The sequence below is a fragment of the Bos javanicus genome, chromosome 7, assembly GCF_032452875.1.
Source record: "Bos javanicus breed banteng chromosome 7, ARS-OSU_banteng_1.0, whole genome shotgun sequence".
NCBI lineage: Eukaryota > Metazoa > Chordata > Mammalia > Artiodactyla > Bovidae > Bos > Bos javanicus.
In genome coordinates, this window is record NC_083874.1 from 80,002,788 (window position 1) to 80,027,479 (window position 24,692).

At 44.8% G+C, this 24,692-nt stretch overlaps 1 protein-coding gene across 1 annotated transcript in view; it reads left to right on the forward strand.

Annotated features, from left to right (window-relative positions):
* WWC1 (WW and C2 domain containing 1) overlaps positions 1 to 24,692 on the forward strand; it is a 157,890-nt gene that overhangs the window by 74,403 nt on the left and 58,795 nt on the right. The window contains exons 2-5 of the mRNA XM_061424279.1: positions 3,509 to 3,618; positions 11,411 to 11,614; positions 21,896 to 21,972; positions 23,579 to 23,658. Coding sequence (XP_061280263.1) covers positions 3,509 to 3,618; positions 11,411 to 11,614; positions 21,896 to 21,972; positions 23,579 to 23,658 — 471 coding nt within the window. The remainder of the gene's footprint in view (positions 1 to 3,508; positions 3,619 to 11,410; positions 11,615 to 21,895; positions 21,973 to 23,578; positions 23,659 to 24,692) is intronic.

Below are 24,692 nucleotides of genomic sequence, written 5' to 3' on the forward strand. Positions count from 1 at the left end.
CTTTTCGTGAAGCAACTGTGCATTATCCAAATGTGTTGAGTAGCTTTGCACCGAGACGTAGAAAACTGAAGGTGCAGGTAGGCTGCAGCTCAGGTGCCTTCTGCCTGCTTCCGATGTCCCCCAGCCCAGCTTTGACATCTGTATCTCAGGCATAGCTTCCAGATTATCCTGAGACTCCCTTGGTCTTGTCAGTTTTTATTAGCAAAGCTCAGGTTCTGGAGTGAGGCGGTGGGGCTTCAGGTTATACCTCTGGTGTTTGCCAGCTGCAAGATGTTGGGTGTGTTTTCTCACTGGTCAAATAGAGGAAAAGCACCTGCTGCCTAGAGAAGGAACAAACTTGTTTTCTAGGCCTTGATTTAGCCATCATTAACTATTTTGATTACAGTTGAGGTAGGAATATTACAGAGAAACTAATTTTAAAAAGATTAAAAAGAAAAAAATTAAATTGTTAAAATCCCTCTACCAAGATAGCATTTTAATGTGTATCTTTCCAGCTTCTCTTCTACAAACGTACACACATTTCAGGCAAAAATACTGTATTAAAACAATATCCTAAAGCGTTTCTTGTTCAAAAATGTCATTTTTCTCATAGTATGTTAAGAACATTCTTCCATGTTAGCAAAATATAAAATACACCATTATTTTTTGTTCTTAGATATTTATGGTCATATTCACTCATTCCACAAATATTTATTGATCACCAATCATGGGGGACATAGATTCTATTGCTTAAATGCACCATTGATGAAATCATTTAATTCATCCCCATGGAAGATTTTTGTTTATCTTTTTTGCCTGCCCTGGGTTTTCACTGTGGCACATGGGCTTAATTGCCCCATAGCATGTGAGATCTGAGTTCCCCAACCAGGGATCAAACCCATGTCCCCTGCATTGGAAGGTGGACTTTTATCCACTGGACAACCAGGAAATTTCTTCCTCTCCTCCCCACCTCACCACCCCCCCAACCCTGGGAGGGGGGAAAGAATTTTGATCCACTCATGGATTCAGGGAGCTGCGGAGAGGGAATATATCTTTGTCTTCTTGGTTTTCTGGGTTGCAAAGTGTAAATAACAAGATTCCTATCTTCATCACCAGGCCAGTAGGTGGGGCTTCTCAGGGCTGCACCCAAGGAAAGGAATGAACCAGAAGGGTCTGACTGTGGTTGGCCCAAGCACTGCTGTTCCCTCCCCAGATGTATCTGTCCTCAGTAACAGAGTCACTTGCTGTGGAAGGGTAGGCCTGCATGCAGAGTTTTCCTTCAGAGACCCTTTCAGTAATGTGTTAGATGAAATGATGTTGGATGAGATTTCACTGTTGGTCACTGGTCTTCATTTTCCATAAGGAAGTGGGAATAAACCATTTTTACAGGAGTTTAAGGAGGAGGAGGAACTGAGGAACATGGTCTCTTGCTTTTGAAGTCTTGGGGTGGGCAGGGCTTGCGGGGTAGCGGCGGATTGCGCTGAAGACGACTTTTTAGAAACTTTATCCAGGTTGGCATAAGTGCTCCCAAATGAAGAGCCTTCTAGCCTAAAGAAATCACTTGTGTCTTCCTCATCTCTTCATTTTTTACTCTTAAGACAGTGGCTTGTAATTTTCCATGGGGCTCAGCTGAAGATGTTAACTTTCGAGAGAACCTTTTGGTTCACAGCAGGGGCTCTGAAGGCTGAGTGCCTTGCTTGAATATCATTGGTGTAGACATTAAGAGTGTTATTTCATCTCTCTCTTAGTCTCCGTTTCCCCTTCTGGGAAGTGGAGAAGAATGTTCTTTCAGCATTCATTTGCACCAGGATCTAATTGTTTTTACAATCATGACTTTATTTACCCTGACAACTTGGAGAGTTATTATCCCCACATTTTAGATAAAAATACTGAGGCTCAGAGAGGAACACTTAAGTTGCCATACTTACACAGCTAATAAGTGATGCCTACTGAATCTGTATTGGATAGGGCTTAGTCTATTTTATATCATATAGACCTCTGCCTCATCCTTGTCTCCCATAATACAGCAGTATGTTTAACAGCGCTTTGGTGCTGTCCACTCCTTCAGTCAGTAGATATGTTCTCAGTCTACCAGACCCTGGATGTATAGTGGTATGTGAACACACTAGGTCTGTCCACCAGGGGCTCTTTCATGGTTTCTTTTTTTCCCACACATTTTGCTTTTCTTTCTTTTTTAAAAATTTGTTTGGCTGTGCTGGGTCTTAGCTGCAGCAGACAGGATCTAGTTCCCTGACCAGGAATTGGACCCAGGTCCCCGGCATTGGGAGCACAGAGTCTTAGCCACTGGACCACCAGGGAAGTCTCAGCACATATTTTGTTTTCAGCTTAATTTGGGGTGGGTTTAAGAGGGAAGGAGGTTGCATGGGCTAGGAGAGTCATCTCCTATGGCTTGGAGGGAAGTTCTTGACCAGGAATCCTAGACCCCATCCCACTCATCTTTCCTTCTATTGCATTGTACCTCAGTTTGCCGGGCTGTCGAAAGAGTGTTGAAGCACAACCTTCAGTCTTTCAGAAGTGGGAGGGGGCAGGAGCAGGCAGGAGAGGGAGAATATTGTTGATCAGTTGCTAAGTTGTGTCCGACTCTTTGCAACCCCGTGGACTGCAGCACACCAGGGAGAATATTATGTGTGTGTATTTTAGGCAGATGCAGTGATGGGGAGAAACTAACCGGGCCATCCAAAGGGGCCACTCAGGCTGACTTCAATGTATCCAGATTCCCTGCTCCCTGCATGCTGGCTAAAGTGCTGGACCAAGGGCTTGTGATGTTTTTGAGCCTCGATAAACCTTCGTCCATTTAGTTAGGTGGTTTGTCTATCTGACATAGTCGCCGAGACCAAGTGGTTACCACCACCTCACTCCCCATTTGAAGTCCCAATATGGGGACTTCGAGGGTGGTTATGGCTAAAAAATCAGTTTGGCCTGGATTGTACAGAGAAGGACAGCAGTGGGTACAGGCATTTGGGAACCAGCCCAGGAAGAAAAAAAAAAAAAACATACTGCGTTTGGCCAAACTCACAGGGAGGGAACATCTGTTCTTCTCAATGCTGCAGCGAGCTAGCTTTTCAGAGGGGAAATAGGTAAGACAAACATGGACAGAGCCTGAAGGACGGCTGGGGCTGGAGTGGGCCACGTGCCCTGCGAATGGAGAAGCCAGAGAGAGATTTGAGTCTGAGTCCAGAAGCCAGGCTCGACCTTTGAGCCCTTCCCTGTGACCCCTCACTTAGAGACGTAGCAGTGAGGCCCAGAGAAGGCAGGCGACAACTCGCTCGGAATCCCTTCCCAGTTGGTGGCAAAGTTGGGACCAGAGCAGATTCCCCGCCTCCCTCCCAGGTGACCTTATCCTGCTGCTCCGATACGCGTTCATCTTCCTGGGGACGACGGGGCCGGGGTGCAGAGCTTCTGCATCTGGTGGGCCAGTCCAGAGGGGCAGGGAGGCTATAGGCAGCCACGAATGCAGCTCTCTGGGGACCGTAGGCTGACGGAGTCTCTTTCTGCTCTCACTCGCCAGGTACACCAAACCGCTCACCTTTGCTGACTGCATCAGTGACGAGCTGCCGCTGGGATGGGAAGAGGCGTACGATCCACAGGTCGGAGATTACTTCATAGACCACAACACCAGTAAGTCCCCTCCACCCATCCCTCCACCTCCTGGCCAGCCCCCACGTCTGGAAGAGCTACCAGCAGGGGCTTGTGAAGCCAGATTGTGTTTCGTTTCACAGAGAGTTGGATGGAGATGTCAGTGTAGATATAGATAGATAATGTATGCTCATATATAAATAACAGTTTAGAAGAGTTTTAAATAGAATCTAGAACTCTGTGTCTCACAACCCATCTCCCCAATTTTACAGAAGTAACTACTGCTAGCCATTTCTTGTGTATCTCTCCAGAAACTTCCCAGTCATGTGTGCATACATATATTCCTTTTTTTTTTTTTTTAACATATATTGATTTCCACAGGGCTTCCCTGGTGGCTCAGATGGTAAATAATCTGCCTATAATGTGGGAGACCTGGGTTTGATCTCTGGGTTGGGAAGATCCCCTGGAGAAGGGAATGACTACCCACTCTAGTGTTCTTGCCTGGAGAATTCCATAGACAGAGGAGCCTGGCAGGCTACAGTCCATGGGGTCACAAAGAATCAAACATGACTGAGCAGCTGACACTTTCACTTCCCTTGATTTCCATGCACCATATGTAAAATAGATAGCCAGTGGGAATTTGCCATATGACTCAAGAAGCTCAAAATGGTGCTCTGTGACAACCTAGAGGGCAGGGATGGTGGGGGGAGGCTCATGCATACAGATTTTTTTCACAGAAGGTAGATGTGTCCGTGTCGTGCCCAGATTATTTTTTAGCAGCCACTGCCCCTACAGCAAGTCCCCAGCAGCATACAGCATGTGTCTGTAATGGATGGTCTGAGTGATGTATGTATGTATCTCCAGCCCATCACACCAGTCAGCCCACTCTCATTTTATATCTGTGGTCCAGATATCCTGATCCAGAATGAAGGTTCCTAGTGTCTTCGTCTCTGGGACTTTGATGGAAGTATAGGTCGAGAAGGGGAGAAGCATATTGTCTGACAGGTGGAAGAACCCAGGTTGAGGTCTTCCAGGCAGGAAGAGTTGATGTGTACTTGGGCCTCATCCATTGTGCACCTTCTTGGCCAAGACTATTCTTGTCCTCGGGAATTTGCTGCCCTATTTGTCCATGTATAATCGAGGAAAGAGGATTTTTCTGTCTCGATCTCAGCCTTCTGAACTTTGGGATTCCTCTTGTCCTTTCAGGCAAGAGGAGAATAGATTGCAGTGGCACGTGTCCGAAGGTTGAGATTAAGGTGCTGACTCCTAGTAGCCCTTGTTTCCTGAGCATGCACTCTGTGCCATGTGCTGGACAAGGCACTTGATTAGGCATCATCTCATGCAATCCTCCCAACACCCCTGTGGGATGCTAGGATGATTGTGCGTGTGTGCTCAGTCATGTCTGACTCTTTGTGACCCCATGGACTATAGCCTGCCAGAAGGGAAAGAGCCTGGTTCTTCCACGGGTGCATCTGTGTGTGCATGCTAAGACATTTCAGTTGTACCCAACTCTTTGAGACCCGGCCAGGCTCCTCTGTCCATGGGATTTTCCAAGCAAGAGTACTGGAGTGGGGTGCCATTCCCTACTCTAGGGTCTCTTCCCTACCCAGGGATCGAACCTGAGTCTCCTCCATTGGCAGGCAGATTCTTGACCATTGGTGCCACCTGGGAAGCACTAGGATGATTAACTCTGTCTTATGAATGGAACTTAGAGATAGAAATTGACTGTGCAACTCTCAGAGCCAAAGCATGGCAGGGCTGGGATTTGAACTCGTCCTAGGAGTGAAGTTGGGCTTCTCCATCCACTTCCTCTTCTGGGTTTCTGTAGCACCTGGTCAAATCTCTGCTGTGCCCCTCACATTCTGTAGTATAACCATTTACCTGTCAGGGCAGGTTCCCCAGACTTTTTTGCCTGGCAAGGCACATAGTAGGTGTGCACTTGACCTTTGCTACCTAGAAAAGGTTACACGTGAATGAATGCATGGCTAAATAAATGGGTGAGTGAGCAGACTTGGCACCAAAGCAGAGGAGAGTTTCTGAGAGACAGCTAATGGCACTGATTGCATTGTTGAGGGTAGCAACGGTTTTTATTAGCACTCATGATTGCATATTGGATAATGAGACGTAAATGTGCCTAATTGAGTGTGTATGGGGAAGGAGGCTAATGCTTGGAGGGCTGCACGGTATATTGGGTTAAACACTGATGTACAGGAACCTGCACTAGTCCTTTCCTGTCTCTAATTGCTGAGTGAATCCCCCTCATTGAAATCTGATGGCAGGAGTGGGATTTTCTGGTGCTTCTGGGAGTCGTTGGAGAGATGGAAGGCGTGTCATGCAATGGTAGAGTATGTTCTTGAGGGGATGGTAGCAGAAACGAGGGTGTGTATAGGAAAGTGAGTAAATGAAAACCACAAAAGGAAGAATTCTCTCTGGTAGTTCTGCCAGCAGTCAGGCTGCAGGGTTTCTTTTGGCTGGAAGGTGCTCTCATTGGATGGAGGGTACCACTTCTAGAGGACGGAGCCAGTGATACAAACGGTGGTATGCACAAGGCCCACTCATTCAGAGCTGTGGACTCGGACCAATCCTCTGTGAGTGACTGCAATTACGGTTTGGTTTTGTTTATGAATTTGATGTATTTATTTGTGGCTGTGCTGGGTCTTCATTGCTGCAGGGGCTTTTCTCTAGTTGTGGTGAGCAGGGGCTACTCTCTGGTTGTGGTAAACAGGCTTCTCGTTGAGGCGGCTTCTCTTGTGCGGAGCACAGGCTCTAGGTTTACAGGCTTCAGTAGTTGCAGCTCCTGGGCTCTAGAGCACAGGCTCAGTAGTTATGGCACATGGGCTTAGTTGCTCCGTGGCACATGGGATCTTCCTGGACCAGGAACCAAGCCTGTGTCCCCTGCACTGGCAGGCAGATTCTTTACCACTGAACCACCAGGGAAAGCCCCTGAAATTACTGTTATAGAGATAATAGAATTGAACAACAAATTAAATCCACCATCAAGCATTCATTCATTCAGCAAATATTTATCGACCTCCTACAATGTTCTAGGCACTGTACTGGGAGCATGGGGTACATGAGAGTGCAAGATGGCAATGATCCTTGCCTTCATAGAGCTTTCATTTTGGCAGAAGCAGCAGAAGATAAACAGAATAAGTAAGCCAATTATGTAGTGTATTTTTAAATTATCAGGGTTATGAGAAAAGTGGGAAGCAGAGCGTGGGGCTGAGGTGTGCTGTGTGCATTTGTGGGTGGCAGGGGAGGGGCAGTGTTGAGAAAATGCTCTCTGAGCTAAGACTTGAAGGAGGTGGGGAGAGTGTTTCAAGCAGAGAGGGTTGACCGAGCGAAAATGCCAATATGTGATCACATTTTACTTCTCAAGGGGTGACAAGGAGGCAGGTGTGCATTTAGCAGAATTTGTAAGGAAGTAGGGAGGAGGGCATCAGGCCAGGTGGTAGCAGGGCCTGGATGGGGCAGTGATCCATCTGAAGGGCTCGAGCTTTTATTCCACGTGATGGGAGCCATTGAAGATCCCCCAGAGGAGGAAATGGCAACCCACTCCAGTATCTTTGCCTGGAGAATCCCATGGACAGAGGAGCCTAGTGGGCTACAGTCCATAGGGTCACCAAGATTCGCTCATGACTGAAGCAACTTAGCACGGAGAATTTTAAACAGATGAGTGGTGTGATCTGTTTTATGTCTTAAAAAGGGTCATTGGCTCCTTTGCTGAGAGTAGACCATGGAACAAGGACAGACATAGGGAAACCTGTGAAAGAATGTTGCAGTAGTCCAGGTGACAAAGGACACTGGCCCGGACCAAGGCTATAGTGGCGGAGGTGGTGAAAAGTGGCCTGAGGCTGGAGGTGTTTTCAAGATAAAGCCAACAAGGCTTCCTGATAGATTACATGTGTGGTGTGGAAGAAAAAGGAATAAGTGAGCCTCTCTGAGCAGGTGACAGGATGGAATTGCCATCCATTGGATGGAGAAAGCTATAAGAGGAGTGATGTGTTTAGGAAGGAAGAACAAGGGTTTGCTGGGATGGGTCACATCTTCCATGCCTGTTATCCATCTGAGAGGAGAGGCTGGTCAGTTTAATGTAGGAATCTGGTGTTTGGAAAAGAGAACTGGGCTGAAGGTAGGCATTTGAAATGGAGCTGTTGGCATAAAGAGAGTACTCATTTATTTATTAAATATTTATTTGTTAATTTGTGGGCATTTATTTCTCAAATTTACAATGATTGTAGCTTCGTGTTCTTGCATTGATTTTATCTATCATGATTGCTGCTGCTGCTGCTAAGTCGCTTCAGTCGTGTCCGACTCTGTGCGACCCCAGGGATGGCAGCCCACCAGGCTCCCCCCGTCCCTGGGACTCTCCAGGCAAGAACACTGGAGTGGGTTGCCATTTCCTTCTCCAATGCATGAAAGTGAAAAGTGAAAGTGAAGTCGCTCAGTCGTGTCCGACTCTTCACGACCCCATGGACTGCAGCCACCAGGCTCCTCCGTCCATGGGATTTTCCAGGCAAGAGTACTGGAGTGGGGTGCCATCGCCTTCTCCAGGATTAGATGGTTTTAATCAGTGATCAAATTGTGTTTTCTGTTTTCTTTTCACACTATGTCATGAATATTTGAGAGATGCTACATAGTCTTCATATTTGCCATTTTTAATGTATCAAACAGATGCATTAATACATTATGACACATAAAACAACTGACCTTTGGGTTCTTTCCATTTGTTTGTTATAAAAAATAACACTTGAGGGAGAGTCTTTAAGCATATTGCTCTATTCTCCTGTGATACTTTCCTGGAGTCACATTTCCAAATGTAGGATCGCCAAGTGAAAGGTTGTGGACACTTGTGAGGCTTCTGGTAACTCTTCCTAGTTGGATAATATTTCTAAAAGATGGAGTCAATCTGCATTACTACAAGCAATGAGGGTACTGTTTTCCTCATACCTCGATCAGTATATGACTAATTTCACTTCTTTACTTCTGATACATTCATCACAGGTTTAAACTGTTACTTCCTTGTGTTTCATTTGCATTCCTTTGCATAGCAACAAGGTTGGACTTTCTCCAGATGTTCAGCTGTTTTTAAGACAATTGTAATTCAAGCCCTTGCAGAATTCAGTAGTGTGAGTCACACGGGTGCTTGTGTGGTGCATGTAGAAGGCAGGTGTGTGGTGGGGTGAGGAGTATGTGAAGCCCGTGAACTGTGAGCTGTATGGAGAGGGTACGGTGTATTTGTAGGTAGAGGTTTGGGGCCTGGGGGAGGAAGGAGAACTGGGTCTCAATGATGGTTGTATTCAATCAATTAAACATTCGTTGGAAGTAGCTACCTTTTAGGGAGAGAGCGAATGAAGGGGAAGGGGATGCAGGGATGATTTTGTGTGAAGCTGATTTTGTGACATGCTGAATGATTTAACTATGTCCATGTTTAACTTTAATAAAAACAAGAACTGAAAAATAGTTGACCAAGGACTTCCCTGGTGGTCCTGTGGTTGGGAATCTGCCCTGCAAAGCAGGGGGCACAAGTTTGATCTCTGGTGGGGGAACTAGGATCCCACATGCCATGGAGCAGCTAAGCCCACGCGCCGCACTGAGCCCTGAAGTCAGAGTTAGAGAGTCTGTGCCCGCAGTGGAAGATCCCACATGATGTAGCCAAGAGCTGACACAGCCAGATACATAAGCAAGGAAATAAGTAGTCGACCAAGGGGGTCTCTGAGAACCTGCCCTGGTGTAAAGTTAACTACTCTGGTGAGATGGAAGTTAAGGAAGGAGAGTGAGCATAGAAGGGGCTGGGCGTGGGAGAATGTCCTCTGAGTGTCATTAGTTCAGGACAGACAGGCCATCTTCACACCTTGTTTTCTTTTCCAGAAAAAGGGAGGAGGTGAGCTTGAAGAACAGCTATTCACAGATAATTCAAACACTGGCCTCAGTGAATAGCTTTGGCTTTACTCTCACCATCGTATGTTTACTTTACCTGGGTGTAAGCAGTGAGGCGGGGCCCCTTATTCTCTTTAATAATCAGAAAAGTAGATTCAGAGAGGTTAAGCAACCTGCCCATTGTAACCCAGTGATCACCGGCGGGCACGAGAACGTGGCCCTGCTACCTCTGTGATCGTTCTCCCTGTCTCTTCTTTCTTCCACTGGAAAAGCTCACTGGGGCCTGTTCAGGAGGACTGAGAGTGAAGGGCCTGAGAGCGGAGGCTCTAACTCAGTTCCCCAGGAGCCAGACACACGGCAGAAATGAGTGCAGAGGGTAGCTTGTGGCTCAGTGCTCTGTGATGACCTGGAGGTGTGGGGGTGGGGCTGACAGGAGGCTCAAGAGGGAGGGGTTATGTGTATACATATACTTGATCTGAAAAGAGCTGGACACAACTGAGCAACTAACACTGAAAACCTGATTTACTTCGTTGTACAGCAGAAACTAACACAATATTATAAAACAATAATGTTCCAATTTAAAAAAATAAAAAATGAATTTAAAAAAAATCTCCTTATTTTTATATACCAGTAATCAATTCAAAATTACTAAAGTTCTTTGGGCTAAGCAAAACTTACCTGCAAGCTGAATTTACCATATGGCTGTGATTATATAATTTCTGGTGTGTCTGTCATCCCATACCCCACCTTCCAGCTGGGAGATGACTGAGGAGTTGGCAGTCGATGGGCATTGATTCTTTGACATTAACATTGCTTTGACCTCTTCCATATCTGCTCAGCTGCCAGCTCCCCTTTTAAAACCATTTTTTTGTCCTATTACTTTTTTCTAAATTATCACTGTGTATTTTTATTGGATACATAATTTAAAAAATAAAAAAGAATGAAGAAAAAGCATCCTACCAACAAGACATTATCTACTGTCGATAATTTGCTGTTTCCTCCTAATCTATTTGAGAATGTACATATATATTTTGATAAATACAAAATTATTTATGCAGTTCCTACCCAGTTGTTATTATTGTTTAGTTGCTAAATTGCCTCCAATTCTGTTGAGACCTCAGTACTTACACCCATTTTTTTTATCGTAAACACCTTTCTGTTTTTTTTTTCAAAGACATGATTTTTAATGGCTGTTTTAGTGTATTGTGTAAATATAGCATACATATTTCAGCAGTAATTTCTTGTGTGACCTTGAGCAAGTCACTTAACCTCTTTATGTCTCAGTTTTCTCTTTTGTTTAACCAGAGTAATAAAAGAATTTTCTCTATAGAGTTAATGTGAGGATTAGAGGAGTAAATAGATACAAAGTAAATGAAATAGTGCTTGGCATAGAGTAAACATTAAATAAGTGCTTGTTTATGATGAAGATGATTTTATACAAATGCATCTTTGCCTGAATTTATTACTTTTTGTAATAAATTACTATGGGAGGAATTATTGGATGAAGGGTATTAACATTTTAAGTCTCTTGATTTTCATTGTCAGATAGCCCTTTAGGAAGGCTGTTCTAATTTACATACTGTGTGGACACAGTATTCTGTACATCTTTTGAAATATCAGTTATTTTATTTTCCTTTACTATTTACCGAAATGAATGACTTTAAGCATCTGTAATATCATTGAACCTCTCTGTATTACAGTAGAATTCACATCTGTTCATTCTGGCTATTCTCTGAGTAACTGCAGGTTTGGAAATTGATCCTGGTTTTTTGTGTATGTTTGTTTGCTTAATCCAAATGAAGAGTCTCTGCTATTCAAAAGGCAAGTTTAACCCATTTACATTTACTGTAATTTTATATTTATTACACTTTTTGTTGTCTGGTAGATTCTACAGGCCACCAACTCAACAGACATTTTTGAGGTGCTAATCTAGGATCTCTGGGGTCTGTTCCAGAAACCACTCAGATCGAGGATCCCCGGGTACAGTGGCGGCGGGAGCAGGAGCACATGCTGAAGGATTACCTGGTGGTGGCCCAGGAGGCCCTGAGTGCACAAAAGGAAATCTACCAGGTGAAGCAGCAGCGCTTAGAGCTTGCACAGCAGGAGTATCAGCAGCTGCATGCCGTCTGGGAGCACAAGCTTGGCTCCCAGGTCAGCTGTGAGTACCTCCCACCACCAGTACCCCAACCAACATGACCTCAAGGAAGAGGAAATGGCCACACTGAGTCTTGCATGTATTGCCTCTCAATGCTTCTCAGATCTACCTGTGTTCTTTCCTCTCCACTCCTTGCAAAAACCACCACCCTTTTCCTGCTCCTGCTTGTGCTTCGCTATGATTCATCTGCCATTTTCATTCCATTTCCTTTCATTCATTTTTCATCTCACAATGCCAGTTGACTTACCTGTCTCCTTATTTGAAGCCCTTTAGTGGCTGGGAGAAGCAGGGGTAGTTTTTGGTTAATGTACAGAGTTTCAGTTTGGAAAGATGAAGACGTTTTGGAGGTGGATGGTGCTGATGGCTGCACAACAGTGTAAATGTATATACGGCCTCTGAAATGTATATTTTGAAATGGTTAAACTGGTAAATGTTATGTTATATGTATTTTTTTGCATTACTCTTTCCATACACAGCCCCATGTGATCAGACTCCTGCCAGCCACTCCCACCTCCACGGATGCTCCCAGTCACTAGGGTCTAGATGTACTAAGCACACCCATTCTGCTTCCCTAGCCTGCCCTACACCTTTCTACCTCGGGGTTTCTGTCCTTGCTGCTCCCCTGCCTAGAAGGATTTTCTGTTGATCCATTTGCACAGCTGGCTCCTTCTCACCCTTCCAGTCATCTCCTCTGAGAGGCTTGCTTCTGACAACTCCATCCTCAGATGCCCTTCCCCAGCATTAGCCTCTGTAATGGCTGTTTATTTTGTTCATAGCACTATCACAGTACATCTGCTTATACATCTGTTGGTATTTCCTAGTGGAGGAAATTTCCCATTTCCCTTGTTCACCCTCATGTCTGCAGGAGGAGAACAGGCACCCCAGTCCCTTCATTCTCAGTGTAGGGAAATACCAGATCCATAGCTCTCAAAGAGCCCATTGACCTTTTCTGATGTTTTGGGGTTTTGGGGTTTTTTTTTTTTTTTTGGTCTTCTGCCACTATTTTTAATAGCTAATCCTTTTCTATGTTTACTGAGTGCTTACTAAATGCTCATCTACGGTCTGAATATGTTATTTCAGTTAATTCTCATAACAGTTCTGTGGGGAAGCACAATTAATATCTTCCTGTAACAGATGAAAAATCTGCAGCTTAGAGAAGACTGATAGCATACCCAGGGTCTTACAGCTGGTAAGAGGTGATAAGTTACAAACACAATCCTCTCCCCCAACATCTGCAGTTTGGGCCAAGGGGCCAGCTTTAAGATGGTGTCAGGGTTTCCATGCCTTGGCTGGGTAATCAAACACTCCCCCTGTGTGAAGCCCCCACTTTGAGAAATTTGGTCTGGGAGGAGGACAGTGAGTAGGTTACTCAGTGTCCCAGCCCTGCCCTTTTCCTTGGCAACTCAGGGAAAAACCCAGAATCTCAGATTACAGAAAAGAACTGCATTATACTCATTAGCTGTTTCTAGGTCAAATAATGTCCTAGAGACCATCATGAGGGTTTTAGCACTTAATCTGTCTTAATCAGCTGGGACTGCCATAACAAATTACCACAGACCAGGTGGCTTTAACCGCAGACACTTATTTTCCCACAGTTGTGGAGGCTGGAATCCTGAGATCAGGGTGTCAGTACAGTTGAGTTCTGGTGGGACCCTCTCCCTGTCTTCTCACTGTGTCTTCACATGGCAGAGAGAGAAGAGAAAACAACAAGCTCTGTGGTGTCTCTTATAAGGACACTAATCCCATCATAAGGGCCCCATCCCTATAACCTCATCTAACCCTAATTACCTCCCAAAGGCCCCCTTCTCCAAATACTATTACAATAGGGGTTAGGACTTCAATATATGAATTTCTGGGGAACACAATTCAGTCCAAGTCCATAGCATTATTCTTACCAGAGCTCTGGAGGGAGATATTAATATCCCTAGTGAAATTCAGATTCAAAGAGATAATTTTTTTCTTTCTGTAGTCTGAAACAGTGACATAGTGTATAAAAAAACAAACCTTCCTATTTTGGAGGTCAGGATGTATACAGGGAACCCAAGTATCACACCCTGAATAACTTACTATCTTTGGGGGGTAAAATGTATTTTTTATGTTGAAGAGCTGCAGCTACCGCCACCTTACACAGGGGTTAAATTAGCATCACCAATAATGAGACAAACTGACATTATATACTTTCTGATGTGATGCAATAAAAAAACATCACCGAGGATTCTTGACAAAAAAACATTTACTCTCAATCGAATCATGAAGAAACAACCAGACAGATCCATACTGCACAGTATCCTACAAGATAATTACCCAACACACTTACAAAAAATAGTGCTGTGAAAAAAAAAAGAAAGAGGGGCAATGTTCTAGATTACAAAATGAAAAAAGTCTAAGGAGGCATAAACCCAGTGAAGTGTTTGCACCTTGACTAGACCATGGATGGAGGGGAAAGCAGCCATAAAGATATTCTCAGGCAATTGGAAGATTTTCTTAAGTATAATAATGACTTTGTAACTGTGTAGGAGAATGTCCTGTTCCTAAGACATTCATGTGACATCATGTCTGCAACTTAATTCCAAAAAAATCCGGGGCGGCGGGGTGGGGGGTGGTGCGGGTATGGTAAACGAAAAAACTATGATGTCAGTCTAAGTGAGATCAATGACTCATTGATGGTTTTGGATGTGGGATGGGTTTTTCCCAATAATCATTTATTGAGGGCTTTTATGATCCAGGCAGGCATCCTACTGAGAGAATAAGAGTGGAGGGTGGGATAGACGGAACAGATATGGGGAAATGCTAAAAGTTGGTAGATCTAGGTGAAGGATCTATCAATATTCATCACATTATGCTTTCAAATTTCCAGTAGATACAAAGGTTTCAAAATAAAAATTTAGGGTGGGGAAAAGAGCCAAGTGGCAGCAGTGACACATTCTTAGTGGGAGCTGTCCTGTGTGTTGTGGATATTTAACAGCATTCCTGGTCTCTGCCTATAGTATCTCCCACCCAGAGTTGTGATAACCAAAAATGAGTGTAGACACTGCCCCAGGGTGGGCTAAGTTGCCCCCAGCCAGAAACCACTGGTCTAGGTAAACCACTTAGCACAATTCCCTTAGAATGTATTAAAAGCTCAATAAATATTCTCCTGATAAGAAATACATCACATAATCTTTTGAGAATGTGGACTCTGTAGCTGGACTGCTGGGGTCCAGTCCAGGATATGCAACTTCCTAGCTGTTCAACTTTGTACAAGTGATGCTGCTTCTCTCTGCATGAAGTTTTTCATCTGTAAAATTGACAGGGACTTCCCTGTGGTTAAGACTCTGTGCTTCCAATGCAGAGGGCAGGAGTTTGATCCCTGGTTAGGAAACTAAGATCCCACATGCTGTGTGGTGTGGCCAAAAATAAGTATAAAACTGACATAATAATAGTGTTACCTTCCACCGGTGTGTTACGGGATTTGTACTTGGAATACTAGTTATCACATTCTTAAGCTCACGATAGATAATATTAATATTTATTTGATATTATTAATTCATTGGCATTGAAATGACCAAGATTTTAAACCAATCCCTGGAACCAGTAAGAATAAACAATTCCTTATAGAAAGTAATTGAGGCAGTCCTGTCGTATGACTTCAGTGCTACTACTGAGTGCTCCATCAGGTTCAAAGACACCATCATTTTGAATGTTAAAGAAGAAATCAATAGATAGCTAGTGGGAAGCTTCTGTATAGCATGGGAAGCTCAGCCCTGTGACCTGTGATGACCTAGAGGGGTGGGATATGGGGGTGGGAGGGAGGCTCAAGAGAGAGGAGATATATGTATCTTATAGCTGATTCACATTGTTGTACAGCAGAAACTAACACAACATTGTAAAGCAATTATCCTCCAATTAAAAATTTAAAAAAAAGAGAATCATCTCAGATCACTAGTTCTAAGATATAAATCAGCAAGGGATGGGGGCATCCCTCAGCCCAAGCATCCTAGTGAAACAGGTATGACCCAAGGCTCCTCATGACTTTCTTAGGGTTTGACAAACCAGGTTTGCCTTCCAAGTCAAGCTCTCTGGCATGTTGATAGACCGGTGAGGTCACATGCCTCCCTCTAACTCAGATGGCCTGTCAGGGCTTGTGAGAGTTTTGTCACCTGGCCTTGGCTGCTGTAGGGCTTGGCTACAGGTGGGGCTCTGCCTTGGGGAAGGAGGCTTTGTTGTCATCACTGGTACAGTCTCTCACCCCATGGGGAATGAGAGGAGAACTCTCATTTAACATGCATCTGTCGAATTTCTGCAGGGTGATATGCTGGCCACTGTACATATGTTGTATCAAATAACCTTGCTACACACACACAATCCTACAAGATACTGTTGTTCCCATTTTACAGATAAGAAAACTGAGGCCCGGAGAGGGAAAGTAGCTTCCCCAAAGTCACACTGTTAAAAAGTGGCAGAACTAGTTTTTATACCCATAAGCATCTGACTTCAAAACCAATTCTCTTGATTTAACCCAAGTCAGCCAGTCAAATTCTAAGGTTTGAGGGCTACACTGGGGTTCTTCCATCCTCTGAAAGATGAGAGCTCAGGAGAGCTGGGTTCTTTGGGACCTCACCATGCTCCTTCCTCCTCCAGACCTTGGTTTCCCATTTGGAAAATCAGTTACTGGGCGCCTTGCTGCTAAAAATGCCAGTTGAACCACCTACGTGCTTTCACTCATTCTTGAAACTAAGAAAATGTCAGATAAGAGATTTTTAAGGCATACATGCACAAGGACAGGGAGACTTGGAGGAAAAGGCAGCAATAAAATGTGGAGACTTAAAGGCGGAAGGACAGATAGCAGCCTATTTGACAGACCAGAGAAAGGAGGAATTGGGCTGACAGTGAGAAAAAACAGGCCTCTGGTCTACCTGGAGCATGTGCAAAAGCGTCAGGAATTGGAGGCAGTGGCTGTCTCTGTGGAATGGGAATGAAGTTAGGAGGCCCTCAAAGAAGACCGGAGAAAAGTTGTTTCTGAGACACAGACCACCAGATCTCTTCCCCAAATCAGTGAGACCCAGGCCAGTGCCTATCTCCAAACTGATGAAAAAGGAGGTTTATTTTTACGAGAGAATAAAACAGAGTCTCTGGACCACAGGATACCAGGCAAATTCAAAACTGAGGTGCACCGTACTGAAAACATGGTATTCAAGTGAACATGAACTTGAGGATTGAGACCCCAGCCGGCATGTACCACCTGACTCCCAGAAGAGTACCAGGCTATTGCCTGCCAGGCTGGACAGTAGAAGAATCTGGGGAATCTGAGTCTCTTTTTTTCAGAGAAAAGAGATATAAACAGAAAAGATGAGATTTCCCTAGTGGCCCAATGGCTCAGGATCTACCTGCCAATGCAGAGGACATGGGTTTGATTCCTGGTCCGGGAAGATCCCACATGGCGGGGAGCAGCTAAACCCGTGTGCCACCACTAGAGACACCCGCGAGCCCTAGAGTCTGTTCCGCAGCAAGAGAAACCACCGCAATGAAAAGCCCGAGCACCACAACCAGAGAGTAGCCCCTGCTTGCCGCAGCCAGAGAAAAGCCCATACAGCAGCAAAGACCCAGCACAGCCACAAATAAGTACATCAGTAACATTAAAAATAGAGAGAAAAGATGTAAAAACACCGACAGCAAGGATTCTTGGATGAAACAGTCCAGATAAATCACATATACCACACAACCCACAGTGAATCGTGTAACCCATCTCCAACAAACTCTGCTCCAGCCAGCTTTTTGGGTCCCCGGTTTAAGTGTGAGCAGACGGCTGAGTTTCTGGACATCTACGGGAAGCCTCTTACATGAACAGTAGAGATGAAACAAACACCTGGCCGCGGGGAGGCCTTGTAGGAAATGGAGAGTGTGCGTGGAGAAGAAAACATGGAGCAAAGCTCACAACCGTGAAAGTGAAACAGGATGCTGCATTTTATAAATAGGAGCGTTCAGAGAGCACAAAAGAGCCTTTGGAAATTGAACTACGGGAGTAGAAATGAAAAACCTACAGGAAGCCTGGAAGGTAAAACTGAGGAAGTTTTCTAAAAAGCAGAACAAAAATACAATGAGATGGAAAAATAGCATCAGGCCAAGAACTCTATCCGAGTAATGAAAGCTCCAGATAGAGCAGAAGAAACAGAGAAGCATCAGTGACATAATTTAGAAAAATTTCCCAGAACTGATAGAGGAGATTGAAAGCGCTCAGTGAGCACCCAACACAGAGGATAAAAGTTAACTCGCACCAAAGACATATCATTGTGCCACTTCAAACACGGGGAACGATTCGAGATTCTAAAAGCTTTCAGAGAGGAAAAACTAGGTCACACAAAAATGATCAGGACTCAGAATAGCTCCTGGCTTCTCAGTAGTAACACTGGAAATCTAAAAGATAATGGAGCAATGCCTTCAAACATTTAAGGAAAATAACTTCTACCCCAGAATTCTATATCCAGCAAAACTACCTTTAAATCATGGATGTTATTGCTGTTGTTCAGTTGCTAAGTCACGTCTGACTCTACACGCACGTTTTCCAAAAGTGTTATTTCCTTCATGCTTCCTTTCTCAGGAAGTTCCTGGAAGTGATATTCTACCAAAATGAGGAGGTAGTCACAGGGGGAAGACATGGAATTTAGGAAGGAGGAGAGACGGAGGCAGTGGGGGTGAGGGTGGGGGGAGTCCCAGGATGCCAGCCATGCAGGGAGAATACAGACACACACCCAGCGAGGCAGAGCCCAAGAAGGGAACTCAGGGAGAGGAGACTTAGATAACTGGCCAAGTGTGAGGTTGCTCAGTGATAAATGTGTGGAGAGTAAGCACACCTAGAAATGATAATTATTAACTTTAAGAAAAACCACCCCAAAAATGTGCTGGAAAGAAAAAGTAAGCAAAGTTGGCTACATGCCTTGGTCCTGAATAGCGTTTACAGAGTAAGAGTAATACAAACACTGAAGGTGTCTCTGGCCAGAGTTATCTGTAAGGAAGATGAGGAGCTGAGAGGGGGTGCCCTGTGTGGGGTAGTGGTTGGGAAAGGGAGTGAGTCTAACACTCCATCCTCCAGAGAGAAATGAATACATGATGCATAAAACAGAAAAAAAAAAAAAATCAAGAAACAGTGATGCTTGCATATCATCAGACACACAGGGTCGGATGCCCAAGAAACTGGCTGAACCCATTGAAATGGTTCCTTTTTTGCTAGTAAGATTAGCGGATTGGGAAATGCTCTTTTTTAATAGCAAATCTGGGATGTATAAAATATGTGGAATTTTATATAGACTGTTAGAGTGTTCATACATAACTTGAATAAAAACTAAAAAATTAAAAACTAGAAAAAGATGTCATCTTAAAGGCAATCTATACGGTCCTGTTTGAATATGAGATTATTTTGTTGTGAGTCACTGAGGGGACCTGGATACAGAAAGGAAGTTCATGACCTGTTTCTTGGGAGTGCTGGTCAGTTGAGTGTGTTTCTTTTGTGAAAGTCCACCAAGCTGCACACATATGATTTGTGTGCTTTTCCATTCCTATATGTACTTTTTTACTTCAACAAAAAGATTGCTTAAAAAATAACAAGCCACATCCTATTTCTGCAGCTTTGGACAGAAACAGTACATGTCACAGTGATTCTTCAGAGAGGGTGATGATTCCAGCCCCTGGTGGCCCCGTTGGCAGAGAGTCTCATCCTTCTTGGGTTCTCCCTTGAGGGTTTCTGAGTGTTCCCATGGAAGAGCTCCTGCCTTCCACAATCTGCCCTGTCAGCAATGGTCCCCACAGCCACCCTCTCCTTGCTAGGGTCAGGACTTGCCATGTTTCATGGGCTCTCCCAGGCTGCTACCACGCTCCCCTTAACACTTCCCCCAGTGAAGGCCAAGCCCAGCAGCATGGGTGAACAGGGTACTTGCAGGATCGGGTGCTCACAGAACAGGCACACTTCTTTTTCGGTGTATCTTATTTCCTCACTGATGACTCTCATCTTTGCACCATGTTTTCACTAACCATCTGTGGGTAACAAAGATCGTCAATGGCCTTAAAATTTTGTCCGGAAGTGCCTATCTGGGCAGTTGCCTAAGTCAGTGCTTCCAACTTTGTATCCAACCAGGTCTCTCCTCTGAAAGTCCCAGTTCCAGCGGAGTTGAAGGAGTTAGAGCACAGGAAGTGAAAGCTTCAAACTAGAAACAAAACACGTATCCCTGTTCCATGCTCAAAACAAGGGCTGTGGGGTCCTTCCTATCCAGGTGTTCCTCTACTCATCTCTTCTGAGAAAGCCCAGCCTTAGTCACCATCACCATCATTCCAAACTCAGCAGAGGTGGAATGCTGCCCATGGTGCAGGACATCTTGTCAGTTTCTACGCAGAACAATTTTATTTCCCAGACTCCCCAGTGTTCCATTTTAACTTTCCTAAAGCATAATCGGGGGTTTCCCCGGTGGTAGAGTGGTAAAGAATCCACCTGCCAATGCAGGAGATGCAAGAGGTGTGGTTTTGTTCCCTGGGTCGGGAAGATCCCCTGGAGAATGAAATGGCAACCCACTCCAGTGTTCTTGCCTGGGAAATCCCACAGACAGAGACATCTGGTGGGCTTCAGTCCATGCGGTCACGAAGAGTTGGATGCGACTGAGCACACACACTGCACAAGCATAATCAAAAGGTCCCCCCTGGTGGTTCAGATAGTAAAGAATCTTCCACAGGTTCAATCCTGGTTCTGGGAAGATCCGCTGGAGAAGGGAATGGCAACCCACTCCAATATCCTTGCCTAGGAAATCCTGTAGACAGAGGAGCCTGGCAGGCTATAGTCAATGGGGCCACAAAAGAGTAGGACATGATTTAGCAACTAAACAATGGCAGCAAATCAAAAGGTCCACTCCAGTATTTAAACCAGGTCCACAGAGCAGAGCAGCAGCCCCTTCATGATTGTTCCTTCTACCTCCATACACGGAAAATTGCCCACAATCTCCAAATAAGCCTCTTTAGCCTCAGAAAAATCCAGGTGCCAGCAAGTGATGTTAAACAGAAAGGGGAGGTGATAAAATTGCTCAGACCATAAGATTAAGGACTCAGGAGAACGCTTCTCTGGCCTCTCTGGCCTTTTCCTGAACAGTGCCTGTCCCTTTTCCTGAACAGTGGGGTTGTGTTTAAAGACACCATAAATCGTACACAGGGCCCATTTTCCTCTTCAGATCAGCAGGTAGGAAGCTCCGAGCCAGGTCTGTGGCAGCGGCGGGTCAGAAATGGGACCTCATGGCATGCAGTGAGCCCAGCTTCACGCCACTGGCTTCCTCACTCTCGCTGTACGTTTATTTCATTTTCCTTCCTTTTAGATGGATCACTCTGTGTCCATTTTTGTAAGCCTTAAAATCCTTTATCAAGACACAAAGAAATTCTATTTTTAAAATGCACTAAGATTACAGCTGCAGGCATACCTCGTTTTATTGCACTTCACAGAGATTGTGGATTTTACAAATTGAAGGTTTGTGGCAACCTGGCGTTGTGAGATGATGGTTAGCTTTCTGTAGCAATAAAGTATTTTTTTTTTATTAAAGTATGTACATTTTTTAAGGCATAATGCTATTGCACATTTCATAGATTGCGATACTGTAAACAAAGCTTTTATAGGCACTGGGAAACAAAAAAATTCTTGTTGTTTTGATAATTCCTTTATTATGGGAGTCTGGAACCAAACCCACAATATCTCTGAGGTATACAACTTCTGATTAGAAAATTATGTTTGTGTTAGAAGTTGTAGAAAAGATAGAAAAATACAAAGATGAAAATTAATTTTATTCAGCATCCAAATCTCTAAATATAATCTTTCTTGTCTCCTTCCACATATGTGTGTGTGTGTGTGTTACCTCTGTATATTTTCAAACTTATTCTTTCTTTGTAGTTTTTCGTAAATTACTATTTTTTATTTAACAGTAAGTTTTGGGCATCTCCTAAGTATTTAGTATCCTTCTACACCATCGTTTATTTGGTTGTTTTTTGCCACGCGCATAGCATGCAGAATCTTCTTCTTCAAAACTGCACCCCCCGCAATGGAAGTGCAGAGTCTTCACCAAGTGGACCACCACGGAAGTCCCCACACCATCGTTTTAAATCACTTACGTTGTACAGTCCTTATTTTATACGTATACCCTATTTATTTAACAAATTCCCCTTTGTTGGGCATTTAGGTTGTTTGCTAATAGTCATTCCTTTCTGGGTTTATCTAGATGGCCAAATAAGCCAACTTGACCAAAATATGTTTCATCTACAGAATTCCTTTTTCTCTTTTTGCAGTGGTCTCTGGCTCGTCATCCAGCTCTAAGTATGACCCTGAGATTCTGAAAGCTGAAATTGCCACAGCAAAATCCCGGGTAGGTCGTCTCTGCTTATGCTGTTGATGGGGGTCCCTGAGGCAGCTCTGGGCTACTAGCCTACCCACAAGACCAGAGTAGATGCTTCAGCCAGGCAGTGGCAGCTGGTGCTGACTAACAAGACCCTACGTAACAACAGCAGGAGTTGTAGTAGCCCTCGTTTTCCTGATAGCAGCTACCCTTTCACAGGCAATCACTCTAACCAGGCGTAGTGCTAAATGCTCCATGAGTAATACCTCATGCCCTCGCGATAGCCCTGTGAAGTAGCCACTGTCACCATCTGCACTTTAAAGATGAGCCAACAGAGGCTTGGCAGGATTAAGTAACTTGCTCAAGGTCACAGTGGACTCAGGCTTACCCCAAATTTCTTCATGGAAGGTGCTCTCTTCCTAGCCACTGCTTGTTCTGCATTATCGTATTTAATTACTTCCTGATTACCTTAGGGGACAGATAGTTTTATTCCCCCTTTACTGATGTGGAGACTGACTGAAGACCAGCACTTAAATGACCTGCTCAAGGTGAAGTCAGTGCTGTGAACATGGGTTTACTACAAATTCAGATGCCTGTGAGAAAATGTGAAAGGGGAGAAGCGGCTGGAGATGAGGCAGCAGGGACTGTGTAGCCTAGAAGGGTATTCTTGTCTAAAGGATAGTGGGATTTTAGCTCTGTGCTCTTGTGCCCATGATGGAACATGGGCTCTGCATTGACACATCTTCAAGTATTTTCATAAAAGAACTGTGTATCTAGGCCTAGTATGCGAAACAGCTCAATATTTAATTATTAGCAACTAATTTTTAAAATTTTTTATTTATTTATTTTTGACTGTGCTGGTCTGCGTGGGCTTCCCTGTAGTCGCAGCGAACGGGGCTACACTTCAGTGGTGCTGCACGGGCTTCTTAATTATGGGGGCTGCTCTTGCTGCAGGGCATGGGGTCTAGGGCGAACGGGCTTCGGTTACTGTGGCATGAGGGCTCAGTAGTTGTACTTCCCAGGCTCAAGAGCACAGGCTCGATAGTTGTGGTATACGGGCTTCGTTGTTCCCTGTGTCTCCTGGCTTTGGCAGGTGGACACTTTACCACTGAGCCACCAGGGATGCCCATCAGCAACTAATTTTTAAAAATTTAGTAAGACTGCAAGCCAAAGCATTTCTGCAGGCTGAAGCTGGCTCCCTGGCCAGGGCTGCACATTAAGTTACTACATTGCCTCTCGCCTCCCTGCACTACACTAGCGAATCCAGTACCTGCTTTAAGTAATGCCCAGCCCAGGAAATTGCCATTATCTTTATCTGTTAGAAACAGGAAGGGGAGGCTCACAGAAGCAATGACATGGCTTGAGAGAAGCCAGCCAGGCATGAGAGAGGCCAGCCAGCTAGTCAGGGGGAAGGCCAGACTCTAGCACAGGTCAGCTGGGTCCTGTCGACTTCCTGTTTCTGCAGAGCAAGGGCTGGCTAAGAATGACCTACAGGACCACCGGACTGGGAGGCCGACCCCAGCAACATCAGTGAGGGGTGCCCAGGGGATGTTGACCTGAGTCATTATGCAGGGGCAGCTGGGGGCTCTGGGTTAATATCCACCTCTGACTCTCCGTGTGGTCTTCTGCCATCCAGGTTAACAAGCTGAAGAGAGAGATGGTTCACCTGCAACAGGAGCTACAGTTCAAAGAGCGCGGCTTTCAGACACTGAAGAAGTAAGTCCACGTCATGGTGCAGGGTATGGGGTTACCCTCATCTGTGCTCTCCTCCCATCCTCTCTGTCCCCTTCTCCTTCATTCTCATTCCACCCTCCTTGAAACGAGGCTTTCTAATCATTCAGTTCCAGTTCTATTCTACTGAAGCCCATTCCCCAAGCTTGAGGTTTAGGAAGAGAAAAGGGAACTCATTTCCGATTCAGGTTCTCACGGTCCTCTGAATTCCAGAAGTCATTAAAGTCTGTTCCATTCAGTTGAGTTTTGCCAGCCACAGAAATGAGTATCGCTAGGCATGTCTGGGCACCTCACTCCTCCCCTCCTGTAGATGGGGGAGAATCTGATACGCACATGGACAAAACCAGCTCTTTCCATGGTCCCCCAAAGTGAACAATGACCCTGGCTTGTACGCTGCCAGAAGAAACAAGGAGCCCTTCCCCAGCAAACGGATTTCTAGAAGAGTGGGCTCCATGCCGTGCACACTGTACTTTGCAGGTGGCTGAAGAGATTTCCAGAACTTTGACCAAATGTAGTTTTCACTTTTAGAAGCTGACGTGCAGCCACGGACATGCAGCTCTCTTGTTTCCTCAGAGAAGACGTGCTCCTTGTCACTTTTATGATTATACTAGCAGAGATTTATTAAGCAGGTAGTCCATGCCAGGGAGCACTTCCAGTGTTTCTGTCTGGGTGACCCCTCATGACAACTCTGTAAGGAATGTGCTTTTAGCTGATTCCTTTGTATAGATGGAGAAACTGAAGCACCTAGTCCATGTTCCTGAGTGTCAGCTTATTGTTGTTATTAAACCACTCATATCACTGAGACTTGTGCCTTGAGTCATGTTCAGTACGTGTGATGAGCTCATGGGACAGTCATTACAGAGGTGCCTCATAGCCCTCCTGGAAGCTCCAAAGAGGACGGTCAGTAGATGTCTCTGTTCTAAGGACTGTCTGCTTAGATTCCCAGTGAGGTCACCTGTACACAGACAGCATCTTCTCTAGACACTGCTGTCTCACTCTCCCTGACTGTACCTTCTCCT